This window comes from Lithobates pipiens, unplaced genomic scaffold (genome assembly GCF_037356315.1).
Source record: "Lithobates pipiens isolate NorthernLeopardFrog02 unplaced genomic scaffold, aLitPip1_a1.2 Scaffold_1, whole genome shotgun sequence".
Lineage (NCBI taxonomy): Eukaryota > Metazoa > Chordata > Amphibia > Anura > Ranidae > Lithobates > Lithobates pipiens.
The window spans coordinates 79,139,804-79,155,415 of record NW_027507685.1 but is presented as its reverse complement, the minus strand read 5'-3'; the positions used below and the strand labels follow the sequence as shown (position 1 = coordinate 79,155,415).

The 15,612-nt window shown below is 41.5% G+C and overlaps 1 protein-coding gene across 1 annotated transcript; it reads left to right on the top strand.

Moving 5' to 3' along the window:
• Positions 1–3,084: 3,084 nt before the first annotated feature.
• On the top strand, positions 3,085–13,921 carry LY6G6C (lymphocyte antigen 6 family member G6C). The gene is made up of 3 exons (XM_077460776.1): positions 3,085–3,167; positions 8,395–8,517; positions 13,565–13,921. Exons 1-3 carry the CDS (start codon positions 3,122–3,124, stop codon positions 13,765–13,767), a joined length of 372 nt encoding a protein of 123 aa, XP_077316902.1. The 5' UTR covers positions 3,085–3,121; the 3' UTR covers positions 13,768–13,921.
• Positions 13,922–15,612: the final 1,691 nt, after the last annotated feature.

Genomic DNA, 15,612 nt, shown 5'->3' with positions numbered 1-15,612 from the left:
AAAGTATATAATTTTCTGTACACTTAAATTTTTCCCAGCTTTCCCATTTTTCGATTAATACTCCCCGTTGTTCCATTATCCCTCCTCTCCAAGTATTCCATTTTTTTATGGTACTCGATTTTATCAAACCAGTCCTTCATCTCCGGTTTTTCGGGATTCAACCAATTTTTTGGGATCAGTCCTTTTGCTGTGTTAAGAAGTATCGGTATAATTGTTTTCCTTATCTGCTTCTTCGATGCTTTGAAATCTTGAAAGAAGCATGCCTGTATTTTATATTCTATGTTTTCCTTTGTTATTTCATTTATAATACACAGTACCTCTCGCCAGTACTCCTCTATCTTCGGGCACTTCCACCATATGTGCAGCATTGTTGCTGTTTGGTTACATTTTCTCCAACATAATGGGGAGATGTCCGGTTGGTATTGATTTAATCTTACTGGTGTCAAATACCACACCTGGCTAATAGTTTATAGTTCATCTCAATGGAATTCATATCCCGGGCTCCGTCGTATACAGATCTTATCATCCTCTTTGCTTGTTCATCATTTAGTTTTGAGTCCAATTCTTTTTCCCACTGATTTATATATTTTCTATTTCCGTAAGTATGTTATATAATTTGGATATTACTTTCCTTACCGAATATTGGGTATAGCAGAGTTTTTCCAATGGCCTCTTTTCTCTTTCTCCTCTTATTGGCTGTGTGAGTGATTTTACAAAATGTGCTAGTTGCAAATAGTTCCAATCATTTATTCTCCATCCAGTGTTGTTTTCTATTTCTTGTCTTGTTTTTACTTTACTCTTCACCACTACATCCTTCAGTTGCAAAGTTTTTTTTTTCGTGTCGTGAACATGTCATTACCAGATGCAAAAAATGTAGTCCCTGACAGTGCCATTAAAGGGGAATTGTACTCCCATATCTCTTGTCGGTTTATTGTATCCCAGACTCTAAACACATTTGTAGTTATAACATGTGTGTCTTGTCCAAGTGTCCTATATTTTTGTGGAACCCAAATGTTATTATGCAATGTGCAATCACTTGATGTGCTTTCAATCTCAACCCATTTTTTCTCAGTGTTCATCGTCGTCCATTCTATCAACCTTGTCAATATTATCGCTTTATAATACCTCTTTACGTCAGGTGTTCCCAATCCTCCATTTTCCCTTTTCCTTGTGATTAGTGCATATTTTATTCTCGGCTTCTTATTCTGCCAGACATATTTTAAAAAGATTTTTTCATGATCCGAAAAAAGCTCTGCGGTACCCCTATTGGAATCATTTGCAGTATATATATTATTTTTGGTAAGATGACCATTTTAAACCAATTTATTCTGCCTATCCATGACAGTGTTCTGGGGCCAATCTTTGTCAAATCCACTTTGACTTCATTGATCATTGGGATGTAGTTCACAACATAAATTTTTTCTACAGTAGGGGTTATCTTTACTCCTAAATATTTTAGATCTTCATTAACCCACGTAAATGACAATGTTTTTTGCAGATTGCGTGCCGCTTCTTCCTCCACGTTTATGTTTAAGATTTCAGTTTTCGCTGGATTTATTTTAAAGTTTGATAGCTCCCCATATTTTGTTACCTCTTTCAAGATGTTTGGTAAGGTCATCTCTGGGTTTGTCACATACATCAGCACATCGTCTGCGTATGCCACTATCTTGTGGGTCTTTTCTCCCATTCTCACCCCTCCTATAGCCTCGTTGTTTTTTTTTTAGGGTTGCCAACAATGGTTCCATTGATAGGACGTATAGGTGTGGCGAGAGCGGTCAACCCTGTCATGTACCTTTACTCATCCCTATCTCAGTAGACAGTCTTCTGTTCACTCTAACCACTGTAGTTGGCCCGTTGTATAAGTTCTTGATCCTTTGCGTATATCTTGGTCCTATTCCCAAATGGCTAAGTGTTTACATTATGAATCCCCAGTCTACCCTATCGAATGCTTTTTCCGCATCTAATGATAGGAGTAGCGCTGGGCACCCATTCCTCTTTTGCTTACCTAACCTAAGAATTGTCTTTAAACTATTATCTCTTCCTTCTCTTCTGGGTACAAACCCGGACTGGTCTGGGTTTACCCAATATGATATAAAAAAATTTAATCTAGTGGCCAAGATTTTAGCATAAATTTTGATGTCCGTGTTTAAAAGAGCAATAGGTCTATAGCTAGAACAATTGGTTTTATCTTTCCCCTCTTTTGGGATTATCGTAATATATGCCAGTAGGGATTCTTTCCTGGTCTTCTCTTTCTCTCCCAAGTTGTTGAAATATTCATACATTCTAGGGATCAGGGACTCTTGGAATTGCTTGTAATACTTTATTGTGTAGCTGTCTGGTCCTGGGCTTTTTCCAGATGGAGTTTCTTTTATTGTTTGTTTTATCTCTTGTTCCGTAATATTTTTTTCAAGGTCAAGTAATTGCTCCCTTTAAATTCTGGGTAGATTTGCTTCCTTCGAGTAGTTTTGGGTCTTCCTTTGTGTTAGTTAATTGTGTTAGTATAAACTTTATTCTTTTCTGCTGAGACATAGAAGGATTTGGGAGAATTTCCAGGGCCCTGGTCTCAAAAAGGCTGAGAACCACTGGTCTAGATGATGCTGGGTGTCCTCCAGCCAGCAAGTGAAACGGGCTCCATCTGCCTTGCTGCAACTTCTAATGTATACTGTGAGAAGCTCACAATGTTCAGTGAAATCAGAGTAAGCAATTTTAGTACAGGAGAGGAAACGGTACAACTGAAGGGAAGTCCAGAGTTAAGCTTTAAATAATTTCAACTTTGATGATGGGCTGGTGCATCTCAATCAATCAAATGTAATACAACCTAAGAGAACCCCAGTCTCCATTATATCCTGCACTGACTCAATGCATGCATCTATAGAATCTAGTAATGCAAACTGCTCACTGCTTCCCATGGTATACCCCCAGTCTTCTTGGAATTGTCAATGGACACCCTGTAGTAGATTGGATGAGTTGTGGATTCATGTCAGTGCATAGTACACATATAAATAGAAAGAAATTAATGAAATTAGAGATAATTGGTAGAAGGAGGTCAGTAATTAAATGGATGAGATATAAGACAGAGTCCCAGAGAAAAATCAAGAGATAGCAAGAGAGAACCACAAACATGAAACTCCTGGTGGCTGCAACCCTACTTCTTCTAATACACAGCGGTAAGTGCAACAGAGATCTGCTGGCTAATTCTGGGCACTCACAAATGATCAAATCCTTTGATGATCACATCCATTAATCCAAATTTAATCTGATTGGTTACTGCAGGCAATGGCTCCAATTTGTGCTTGTTTTAGTCTCTCTAATTTTTATGAATCCGCCTGATTAATTTGTATCTTTAGGCATAACCCTTTTTTTTTTTGTTTGTTTTAGAGGGAGCAAGTAAAGCTTGCCATAGATAGATGTTAACCAGATTTAAAAAAAAATTTTTTTATGGATTGCCCCGTCCACTCAATTGAGAAGGATGTAGAAATCCTTCCCACTGGGCTATTGTAATCTGACATTCTGAGTAAATTCTCGGCTGTCTGAATACACTGATAATTGCTGCCGCTGATTGCACGCAGCGCTTATCAAACAAGAATTTTACAACATTCCTATTCGAGAGGAAACAGTTGTTAGATCAACTTCTTTCTAGCGGGAATTGACTTAGATGGATCAAAATTCAGTTGGTCTCTGCTGAACCGGTCAAATTTCAATCCACCTAAGGTTAGCTTATAAGTTAGGAAGAGCTTGACAAGCTATTCTCAACCAGGGTTCCCCAGAACCCTATAGTTCCTCAATAGGTTACCAGGGGTCCTTGGGTAGTTACCGATTTACCCTCCATTTGATAGTGCCAACACCACTTGGCAAAGCCAGCAGCATGACAACGATCTCTTTTAGCTGTCTGCAAGGCCGGCATTCCTCCTATTGACCATCAATGTAAATGGCATTTTTGCCATTGGACCACAATGAATTGACTTTAGTAGGGGTTTGCCAAGACCTACCAGGTTCCTACTGCTGTCAGTGTCACCACTGGGCAGAGTTAGCCCTCTGTTTGTACTCGTGACCATTGCCTCGTGGACATCTGTCAAAGAAGGGATATCCCCTTACTTTGGGAGATTTCCTCTAACTAATGAATTAATATATCTCTGGGACACAAAGTGAAAGGAAATTAAAAAGACAAAAAAAAAAAAAAAAACCTACAAAGGATTTTACCACTTCTCTACTCTATAGATTGTAGTAGTGGTGTGTATCAATGTGTTCTTATTAACCACTTAAGCCCCGGACCAATTGTCAGCCTAAGGACCAGAGGTCTTTTTACAATTTCGCACTGCACTGCTTTAACTGGTAATTGCACGGTCATGCAATGTTGTACCCAAACAAAATTTGCGTCCTTTTCTTCCCACAAATAGAGCTTTCTTTTGATGGTATTTGATTACCTCTGCAAAATTTATTTTTTACGATATAAAAGGAAAAAGACTGAAATTTAAAAAAAAAAAATTTCTACTTTTTGTTATAAGAAAAATCAAATAAACTAAATTTTAGTCATACATTTAGGCCAAAATGTATTCAGCCACATGTCTTTAGTAAAAAAAAATGTCAATAAGCGTATATTTATTGGTTTGCGCAAAAGTTATAGCATCTACAAACTAGAGTACATTTTCTGGAATTTACACAGCTTTTAATTTATGACTGTCTATCTCATTTCTTGAGGTGCTAAAATGGCAGGGCAGTACAACCCCCCCCCAAATGACCCCATTTTGGAAAGTAGACACCCCAAGGAAATTGCTGAGGGGCATGTTGAGCCCATTGAATATTGTTTTTCTGTCCCAAGTGTTTGAATAATGACACAAAAAAAAAAGTTTCCAAAAAGTTGTCACTAAATGATATATTGCTCACACATGCCATAGTTATATGTGGAATTGCACCCCAAAATATATTCTGCTGCTTCTCCTGAGTACGGGGATACCACATATGTGGGACTTTTTGGGAGTCTAGCTGCGTACGGGACCCCGAAAACCAATCACTGCCTTCAGGATTTCTAAGGGTGCAAATTTTTGATTTCACTCCTCACTACCTATCACAGTTTCAAAGGCCATAAAATGCCAAAATAGCACAAAACCCCCCCAAATGACCCCATTTTGGAAAGGAGACACCCCAAGCTATTTACTGAGAGGCATGTTGAGTCCATGAAATATTTTATATTTTGCCACAAGTTGCAGGAATATTACAATTTTTTTTTTTGCACAAAGTTGTCACTAAATGATATATTGCTCACACATGCTCTGGGCATAAGTGAAATTACACCCCAAAATAAATTCTGCTGCTTCTCCCGAGTACGGGGATACCACATGTGGGGGACCACCAAGCACCACCTTCAGGATTTAAATATAAAACGCTACCAAAAAAAACTGTTAGCGTTCGCAGGGATCAGGCCTGACTCTGCGAACGCTACAGTTATGTGTTTAGTGTTTTGTAAGTGGCAGTGATCGATCGATACTGCACTTGGGTGGGCTGGGCGGAGGGGCAAAACGCAGGTGCTAGCAGGTATCTGGGCTGATCCCACTAACAATGCGTTTTTTTTTTTAACCCTAAACTGCTGGGGACGCTAGTATAGATCTGATCAGATCAGATATTGATCTGTTCAGATACTATACCACAACGGGAGGTGTATGCTTTGCGCGTGGGTGTTAGCGGTACTGGCACTAACTTAGCGCTGCCTGGGGCGACGCAGACCCTGACCCTAAAACCTAATTGATATCACCCGCCGGGTGATCAGGGGATTAAACCTTTATTGGGTAATAAATGGTGGGTACCCTGATGCTATAAAAAGCAAACTAACTAACCAGAGTCACCCGTAACACTTATACAGTGATCACTGGTGAAAGGGTTAACTAGGGGCAATCAGAGGGTTAAAATCTTTATTAGGTAGTATATGGGGGTCCCTGACGCTATATAAAAACCTGACGGGGAGCCTAAATAACTAACTGGCTAACCAGCGTCACCAGTGGCACTTATACGGTGATCGCTGGTGAAAGGGTTAACGCTAGGGGCAATCAGGGGGTTAAAACTTTATTAGGTAGTATATGGGGGTACCTAACGCTATAAAAACCTGGCAATGAACATAAAAAATAACTAGCTACCTAGCGGCACCAGTGACACTAATGCAGCGATCAGAAAAACGATTGCTTGGTGACACTGGCAAAAGGGGGTGAAAGGGTTAACTAGGGGCAATCAGGGGGTTAAAACCTTTATTGGGTAGTATATCGGGGTACCTAGCGCTATAAAAACCTGGCGGTGAACCTAAAAAATAACTAGCTACCTAGCGGCACCAGTGACACTAATGCAGCGATCAGAAAAACAATTGCTTAGTGACACTGGCAAAAGGGGGTGAAAGGGTTAACTCTAGGGGCAATCAGGGGGTTAAACCTTTATTGGGGGGGTAGGGGGCTACCCTGGACCTAACACTAACTGCCCTGACAGTTTTTACTGTCACTACTGACACTAAATGCAGTGATCAGTAAATAAATGATCACTGCAATCAGTGACCCTGTGACTGGTGGGGGGGGGGGAAATCGGGGGGTGATTTGTGTGCCTATGTGTACCTACATGTCAGTGTAGTGTTTGGTACACTTACTATGTGTTCTCCTCGCAGTCCGGTCAAAAAGACCGGCCCGAGAAGAATGACATCACTTCCTCCCTGCCTGTGTTTACACTACACAGGCGGGGGGAGCTTCTCATTCGCCAGGAGCGATCGAGAGGGGATGACCAGAAACCAACGGCCATCCCCTCATCCCGGATCGCTCCTGAAGTGAAACGGACTGCGGCAGCCAGTGGGAGGGGGTCCAATCGGACCCCCCACCCGCTGGAAGGCAAGCACGTACATGTACGTGCTTGTGCCTGTCGGTGCCATTGTGCCGACGTACATTGCCATGTGGCGGTCCTTAAGTGGTTAAGAACTAAAATTACTTCTGCTCACCAATCGGCATCAAGCTACCCTAAAGTTTGAATCTGGTGGCTCCTGGAATAAAATTTCACTGGTATATAAGGCTAAATATTTGGTTGTTTATCTGACTTGCTTGTGCATTATCATGCTTATTGACATTATGGTTCCAGATTCTGGAACACTATTGACCTCACCCATTTTGTCCATGCCCAAATCACACCCACTTTATGAATTGGTCCTGCCCAGATCCCACCTCTACATTTTGTGTATACGCACAGCTGCGGGGAATGCCTCTGCCACCTATGATTGGCTGTTGGCTTTGACAGATTCCCGGCGGGATAGCTCAGGTAGGTTTGGGCTCAAGTCCGCCTGAGCTCATCACTGCTCCTTGACAATGCCATCATCTGTTATTCTCTCTAAACGTTTAGAGCCATGTGTGTTCAGGAATCATTCAGGGCAGCATCTACTTCCTTACTCGGAGATGACACGCACATAAATCCTGGCCTGTGCAGTTCTTGGCTGTGTTCACAAAAGTATGCCACAGATCAGACTTTGCTGTAGCCTTTCACTACTGGTATGTGGCTTGCAACAAAGTTAAAGTGGTGTTAAACCTTAATTTTTCTTAAATAACAAACCTGTCATTCACTTACATGGTATGTGCAATGCATTCACATATAGCAGCCCTGATCATCTTCTTCTGAGGCCCCCTACCAGCACTCCAGTCCCCTCCTCTTCCGCGGGTGCCGGCATGCAAAGCCCCTTTACATAGGGGCAGCCTACGTGCTTGCTCCCAAGCCCTGCTGCTACATACATTGACATAGAAAGCAGGGCTCAGCCCTGCACCCATGTCACAACATTTGATTGACATTAGCTCCCATTTCTATCAATCTGCCCAATGAGGAGGAAGACAGCAGCAGGAGGCTGCACTTGTGCACATCGGTGGATCGGATCGGGCTCAGGTAAGAAAAATGGGGGGTGGGGGCAAGCAGGGATTGCAGCACAGAAGGTTTTTAAACTAAATGCCGTCTTTGTATTAAGGTAAGGAACCTTAAGGTTTTAGAACCACTTTAATGTGTTGCAGTCTGACCAATGGGGAACAGAGACTGAAGAAATGCTTATTTTTGCCTGCAGCAGACTAATGACATCGTATCATAGTAGGTACGGTCATTGGCCAACATGATCAAACATAGAGCTTAGTTTGAAAAATAAACTGTTGCTGCATATTGTAACATTAGGAATTTATTCATGCAGACTTGAAAAGCTATGAGCGTTCAATTTTTAAATAACCATTGAATAGCCAGCAACTGTAAATGTAAAGCAGATCTCTCTCCCCCATTCTACAAGTGGTCCTGACAACTTGCACTGGGCTCCAAGTTTTACGCTGCTGAAAAGTCTTCATTATTTAGGCCAACAAGAAAGAGGATCATGTAAAGTGCTGTGTATTGCTGTGTTTTATCCTGTAGGGGGCAGTCTTCGATGTTACACTTGCCTGTTCCCAACCCTTTCTCCAATGGACTGTATAAAATTCCCAGTCAAGTGTCTTCCAAGTGAAAGGTGTCTCTTCTCTACAGCGACTGGGAAAACAAGTAAGTGCGGGAATGCTGAACGCTTGCACATAAAATAAATCTACAATTTTAAGGAACTCAAGACAGTCATGTTTTTAAAAAAGAGTCATGTATTTCACATTGTATCTCCACTGAAAATATACAGCAAAAAATTTCTACTACTGTAAATCCTAAAAATTAGGTCTTCTTAAATTTTTAAAGTTGTGCTATTTGGAATTATTGTGATAATTATTTGTTTTCCATTATTGCAGGCACAATGGCTGAAATTATAAATCAGGGTGACCGGAAGAGCAGCTGTTTGCAGTCTCTCCCACCTCTGGATCAAATAGTGTCATATTTCACATAGCAGGGGTGTCTGTCTATAAAGGGAACATAAAGTCCTTTAAATTATGTTTTTTGGATATCAAACTGTACAAAAAAAAAAAAGCACAGCTTGAATTCAACAATATGATAAATGTTTTAAAAACCTTGTTTCTATGTAGAATTTGCAATGATGTACACTAGATTAGTATTGGGACGCCTGCCTTTACACACACGAACTTTAATGGCATCCCGTCTTAATCTGGCCATACACCTATAGATTATCTGCAGATTTTCTATGGTCAGATGGATGCTCATCCATGTCTTTATGGACCTTGCTTTGTGCGCTGGTCCAAATCATTTGGTGGAGGGGGTATTATGGTGTGGGGTTGTTTTTCAGGAGTTGGGCTTGGCCCCTTAGTTCCAGTGAAGGGAACTCTTAAGGCATCAGCCTACCAAGACATTTTGGACAATTTCATCCTCCCAACCTTGTGGGAAGTTTGGGGATGGCCCCTTCCTGTTCCAACATGACTGCCCACCAGTGCACAAAGCAAGGTCCATAAAGACATGGATGAGCAAGTTTGGGGTGGAGGAACTTGACTGGCCTACACAGAGTCCTGACATCAACCCGATAGAACACATTTGGGATAAATTAGTGCGGAGACTGTGAGCTAGGCCTTCTTGTCCACATCAGCGCCTGACCTCACAAATGGGCTCCTGGAAGAATGGTCAAACATTCCCATAGACACACTCCTAAACCCTGTGGACAGCCTTCCCAGAAGAGTTGAAGCTGTTATAGCTGCAAAGGGTGGGCCAACTCATTACTGACCCCTACAGACTAAGCCCTTGTACACACGGTCGGACATTCCGACAACCAAATCGTCGGATTTTGTCCGAAACGGTTGCATACACGCAGTCAGACAATGTTGTCAGAAAATCCGATTGTACTTAACGTGATGACGTTATTTCGTTAGGACGGGACTACGTTCAGGCTAGTAGCCAATAGCTTTGGTCTAGGAATTTGATCTGAGCATGCGTGGCACTTTGTACGATCTGAATTCTCTACAAACCATCGAACAAAGTCCTATCGGATCATGTTGTCGGAAAATTTTATAGCCCAGCTGGAAAGCTTGGTCCGTCGAAGACTCCAATGGAAACAGTCTGATGGAGCCCACACCATCGGATTATCCGACAACGCGGTCCTATCGGACATTGTCCATCGGAATGTCCGACCGTGTGTACAAGGGCTAAGACTGGGATGCCATTAAAGTTCATGTGCCTGTAAAGGCAGACGCCCAAATACTTTTGGTAATATAGGTGTATGTACATAGGGGTAGCCATATTTCACTGGTTACATATGTAGGTTCTGCTTCTTACTTTGCAGTGCTTCTTAATGGTTGTGCTTTACTTTGTTTCTGCAAATCTATGAGTCAGCTTCTGCCTACAAAAGTTAGAACCTCTGTGGGGTTTTTATTGCGGTCTGTGTCCCCACTGCAGAGATATACCCTCTATAATGGTCCTGGTGACCATTGTCACTAGAACAGAAAGCAATGGGTACTCCACAATTGTCACCGGTATAGAAGGTAAGGTAGTTGTTACTGTTCCAAGTAAGATAGGTTTTCGCTTCATTTGCATGAAAAATACAGGGCAAACTGTGTCCTGTATTGAATCAAACAAAATACCGTTGTGCTTATAAGTTTAAATACCCTGGCAGAATTTATGATTTTGTTGCCATTTTTCAGAGAATATGAATGATAACACAAAAACGTTTCTTTCACTCATGGTTAGTGTTTGGCTGAAGCCATTTATTATCAACCAACTGTGTTTACTCTTTTGAAATCATAATGAAAACACAAACTACCCAAATGACCCTGATCAAAAGTTTACATACCCTGGCAATTTTGGCCTGAGAACATGCACACAAGTAAACACAAAGGGATTTGAATGGCTAGTAAAGGAATCCATCCTCACCTGTGATCTGTGTTCTTGTAATTAGTGTGTGTATAAAAGGTCAATGAGTTTCTGGACTCCGGACATACCCGTGCATCTTTCACCCAGTGCTGCATTGACATTTCTGGATTCTGAGTAATGGGGAAAGCAAAATAATTGTCAAAGGATCTGTGGGAAAAGGTAGTTGAACTGTATAAAACAGGAAAGGGATATAAAAAGATATCCAGGGAATTGAGAATGTCAATCAGCAGGGTTCAAACTCTAATCAAGAAGTGGAAAGGAGGGGTTCTGTTGAAACCAAACCACGGGGTCAGGTAGACCAACTAAAATTTCAGCCACAACTGCCAGGATAATTGTTCGGGATGCAAAGAAAAACTCACAAATAACTTCAGGTGAAATACAGGACTCTGAAAACACGTGGTGTTTCAAGATGCACAGTAAGGAGGCACTTGAAAAAAGATGGGCTGCCCGGTCGAGTCGCCAACAGAAAGCCATTACTACACAAATGCCACAAAGTATCCTTGCACCATGCCAAACAGCACAGAGACAAGCCTCAAACCCTCTGGCACAGTCATTCGGGGTGATGAGACCAAAATAGAGCTTTTTGGCAACAACCATAAACGCTTCATTTGGAGAGGAGTCAACAAGGCCTATGATGAAAAGTACGGAGGTGGATCACTGATGTTTTGGGGATGTGCGAGCTACACAAGGCACAGGAAATTTGGTCAAAATTGATGGCAAGATGAATGCAGCATGTTATCAAAATATACTGGAACATTTGCATTCATCACCCAGGAAGCTGCACATGGGACATACTTGGACATTCCAACATGACGATGACCCAAAACACAAGGCCAAGTCGATCTATCATTGGCTACAGCAGAATAAAATGAAGGTTCTGGAGTGGCCATCTCAGTCTCCTGACCCAAATATCATTGAGCCACTCTGGGGAGATCTCAAACATGCAATTCATGAAAGACAGCCCAAGAATTTACAGGAACTGGAAGCTTTATGCCAAGAGGAATGGGCAGCTTTACCAACTGAGAAGGTAAAGAGCCTCATCCACAAATACCACAAAAGACTTCAAGCTGTCATTGATGTTAAAGGGGGCAATACACAGTATTAAGAACTGGGGTATGTAACCATTTGATCAGGGTAGTTTCTGTTCTCATTACGATTTAAAAAGAGTAAAGACAGTTGATTGATAATAAATGGCTTCAGCCAAACACTAACCATGCATGAAAGAAAAAGGTTTTTGTGTTATATTCTCTGAAAAATGGCCAAGAAATCAAACTCTGCCGCGGTATGCAAACTTAGGAGCACAACTCTACAGACATAACATTTGGAATGGGTAGCAATCCTAGTGGCCACCCCAAGACCCTAAGGTGTGTTACTAGTGGGATCACCAGGTGATAAGAATTAAACTAATGTAGCCACCACATCTAAGGACTAGAAAGTTGCAGTATATTAAGGTTTTGTTTTTGGGTTTAGCTGTGCCTGAATTTAGGGTGTAGCATGGTGCAAATGTGACAGAATGAACATACATACATTGTGTCTTTCTCGCCTTGCAGGAAATAAAGTGTGTAAAAATAAACATACAAATATAAAGAAAAAAAATAGCTATATCAAGGTCTAGGTTAGTGATAGGGTTAGAGTAAAAGGTAAGGGTCAAAGTTCATGGCAGGTATACGATATGAAAACTTAAGTCAGTTAGTGTCAGGATCAGTGTGTTTTAGGCCCCTTTCACACGGGGCGGATCAGTAATGATCCGCCCCGTGATGATCCGCTCGCTCAGCGGGGATCGCTCCGTTGTCCCCGCTGAGCCGGCGGCGGACAGGGCGGTCTCCGCACACTGTGCAGGGACCGCCCTGTCAGCTCTCCGCTCTCCTCTATGGGGATCGGATGAGCACGGACCGTCTGTTCGTGTTCATCCGATCCGCTCTGCAGACGGATAGAAAAATAGGATTTTCCTCCGTCTGCAGAATCGGACAGTAGCGGAGGCGGACGATATCGGGTGTCTGCGGATGTTCATCCGCAGACACCCGCTATCCCATAGGGATGAATGTATGCCCGTATTTCATCCGCAAACGGATGGATGAAATACGGACATATCGTCCGCATGTGTGAAAGGGGCCTTAGGTAGCATAAAAAAGCAAAATGTACTTAATTGTTTCTGGGCCTTACTATGGATACAAACAAACAAATAACATACACATATGTAGTATCACTACATTTGTCAGGAGTAGGAAAATTTATTTTGGGTTGTTCCTTGGTGGTAAAATATGGTTATAGCAAGCAGTTAAATAAAAATTATATTTTGTTTTACTATTTTGGGCCAGTTGTCCATTGATAATATAAAAAAATTTATAAAATAAAGTCATGAAATATCTTTTACCATTTACCGCCAAAAGAAAGCCCAAGGTATAACAAGGTATAATCCACCTGGACATACAAAGTAGTTGTGATGATATGTACGGTTTTACTAACACATGTCAAAGTTGCAAAATTGTGTTCAGGCATTAGGATTCGTTTTACCATTAGTCACTAAGAGGTTAAACAAGGCCTAATAAACATTGATCTCCTTGCCTGTCATTCTTTGTGAGCTCTTTTCCTGCCTATAGGTACCCTTGAACGCCCTTTGTGGAGAAATTTTCCAGGTTTATTATGCAACAAACAAAATAAATATATCAAATCTTACAATATATACTGTAGATAGGCTGCTTAATTATGCCCCCATAGGTTGTCACAAAGCACCCATGTAGTAACCTGATAAATGAAAGGTTCACAAGTACAATTATTTACCATCTTTATCCCACAGAAAACTTCCCCTTTGTCCTGCATGAGATGAGCTGCGCCCCCAGCAGTCTTTGTGGCATCAGCGGTCAGAAGAACACCATGGGCATCAACGTGACTTATGAAAACACATGCTGCGACACAGACCTCTGCAATACTGGCACCGCCATTACGACAACTTTAAGCTTTGCCCTGCTGCCCGCTTTACTGCACCAGCTATTGGTATAGACACAGGAGCGGTTTCAGAGTTTCTATTAGGCCGGGCTATGTCTGAAACCTTCTTCATACAAACAAAACATATGGAAACTACGGAAGGGGCTTTCTTCTGGGTCTGTATGTTTATCACACCCCCTCTTGATAAATAAATTAAACCTGCACCAAGGCTCCATTCAGTTTTTCCATACCTTTTTTATTTTATTTATTTTTTAAAGAAAAGACTATGCTATCTTTAGGTCCCGTTCCCATGGGCATTCTGTTAGTCTCTTTTTGACCTGTGATTGGATTGATCAAAAACGGAATACAATGTATCACTATCAGTGGCCACATGTAATTGGGTATGCGTCTATTTACATCTTTTCAGGTTTGTCAGACTGAACACAATAAGTTTGTGTCCAGGTGGACCTGAGTGAAATTGATGTCAACAGATGCATGGCCATCAACATCTGCTCACCCAAGTTAGAGATAAACCAGAATGGATCAGGACAGACATGGCTATCACATCTTTTGTCTATGTCTGTTCTGATCTGACTCAGCAAGGGATTGTCTATGGATCTCCTGCTGCGATGAAAACAGGGCACCCACTCTCATGTCCCACCTCTCCAGATAAATCTGATCTAATTGGTACTATGATGCAGGGTATGCCTACATAATTCCTAGCACCAGATGCTGCCATATTGTTGGGTTGCTATATACCAATCACACATAACATGACCATCTACAGGTAAATAGCATTGATTATCTCATTACAATGGCATGTGAAAATGGGTGGGCTATATTAGTTATCAAGTGAACATGTCTCTGAAATTGATGCATTGAAAGCGGAAAAAACGGGCAAGCGTAAGGATTTGAGTGATGTTGACCAGGGCCAAATTGTAATGTCTAGATCACTGGATAAGAGCAACTCCTGCAGCTCTTGTGGGATGTTCCCAGTCTGCACCTACAAAAAGTGGTCCAAGGAAGGAAAACTGGTGAACCTGCGACAAAGTCATGGGTAGCCAAAGATCATTTCTGCACGTGGGGAGCAACGGCTGGCCGTGTAATCCGTAATCCAATAGAAGAGCTACTGTAGCTCAAACTGCTGAAAAAGTTCATGTTTTTTCCAATAGAAAAATGGCAAAACACAGTGCATCACAACTTGTTGTGTATGGGGAGCAATCAGGGTGCCAATGCTGAAATGTGTGCATGGGTAAAACTGTCTACAATGGGCTTGTGAGCATCAGAACTGGAGTATGAAGCAATAGAAGGTAGCGTTTGAGGCATTGACTTGGCCTCCAAAGTCTCCAGATCTCAATCAAATTGAGCATCTATAGGATAAGCAGGAAAAACCATGTCTGATCCATGAACCACAAACCAAAACCTTGCAACTTACAGGAGTTAAAAGGAACTGCTATTGACGGCTTGGTTCTAGATACCACAGCATAAATTCAGAGGTCTAGTGGACTCCAAGCCTCAATATTAGGTGGATGGTTGTAAAGTTCTGCTTTAAAAGGGCTCATCCAAAACACCAGAATTGCAATGCCATTATTTGTGGTTACTGACGGTGCGCTGTGATAAACACACATCCAAGCATCTGGACGTGGCAAAAGAGGACGTGACAAAGAGAGAAGCAATAGTTTTCTAGCACACTTAGTCACAGCATCAGAACTACATTTTGAAAACACTATGGGTTTTCAGCACAGGAATATAAAAAACACACAGTATTCTGCATTGTGCAGAAAAAAATATAAATGAACAAAAAGGACCTAGAACAGTTCACTGTTCATGGTGGGAAGAAGTTGTTAAACACATTTTAAAAACTGTATTTCATTAAAAAAAAAAAAAAACTTCAAAAACACTCACTAAATACCTTGGACT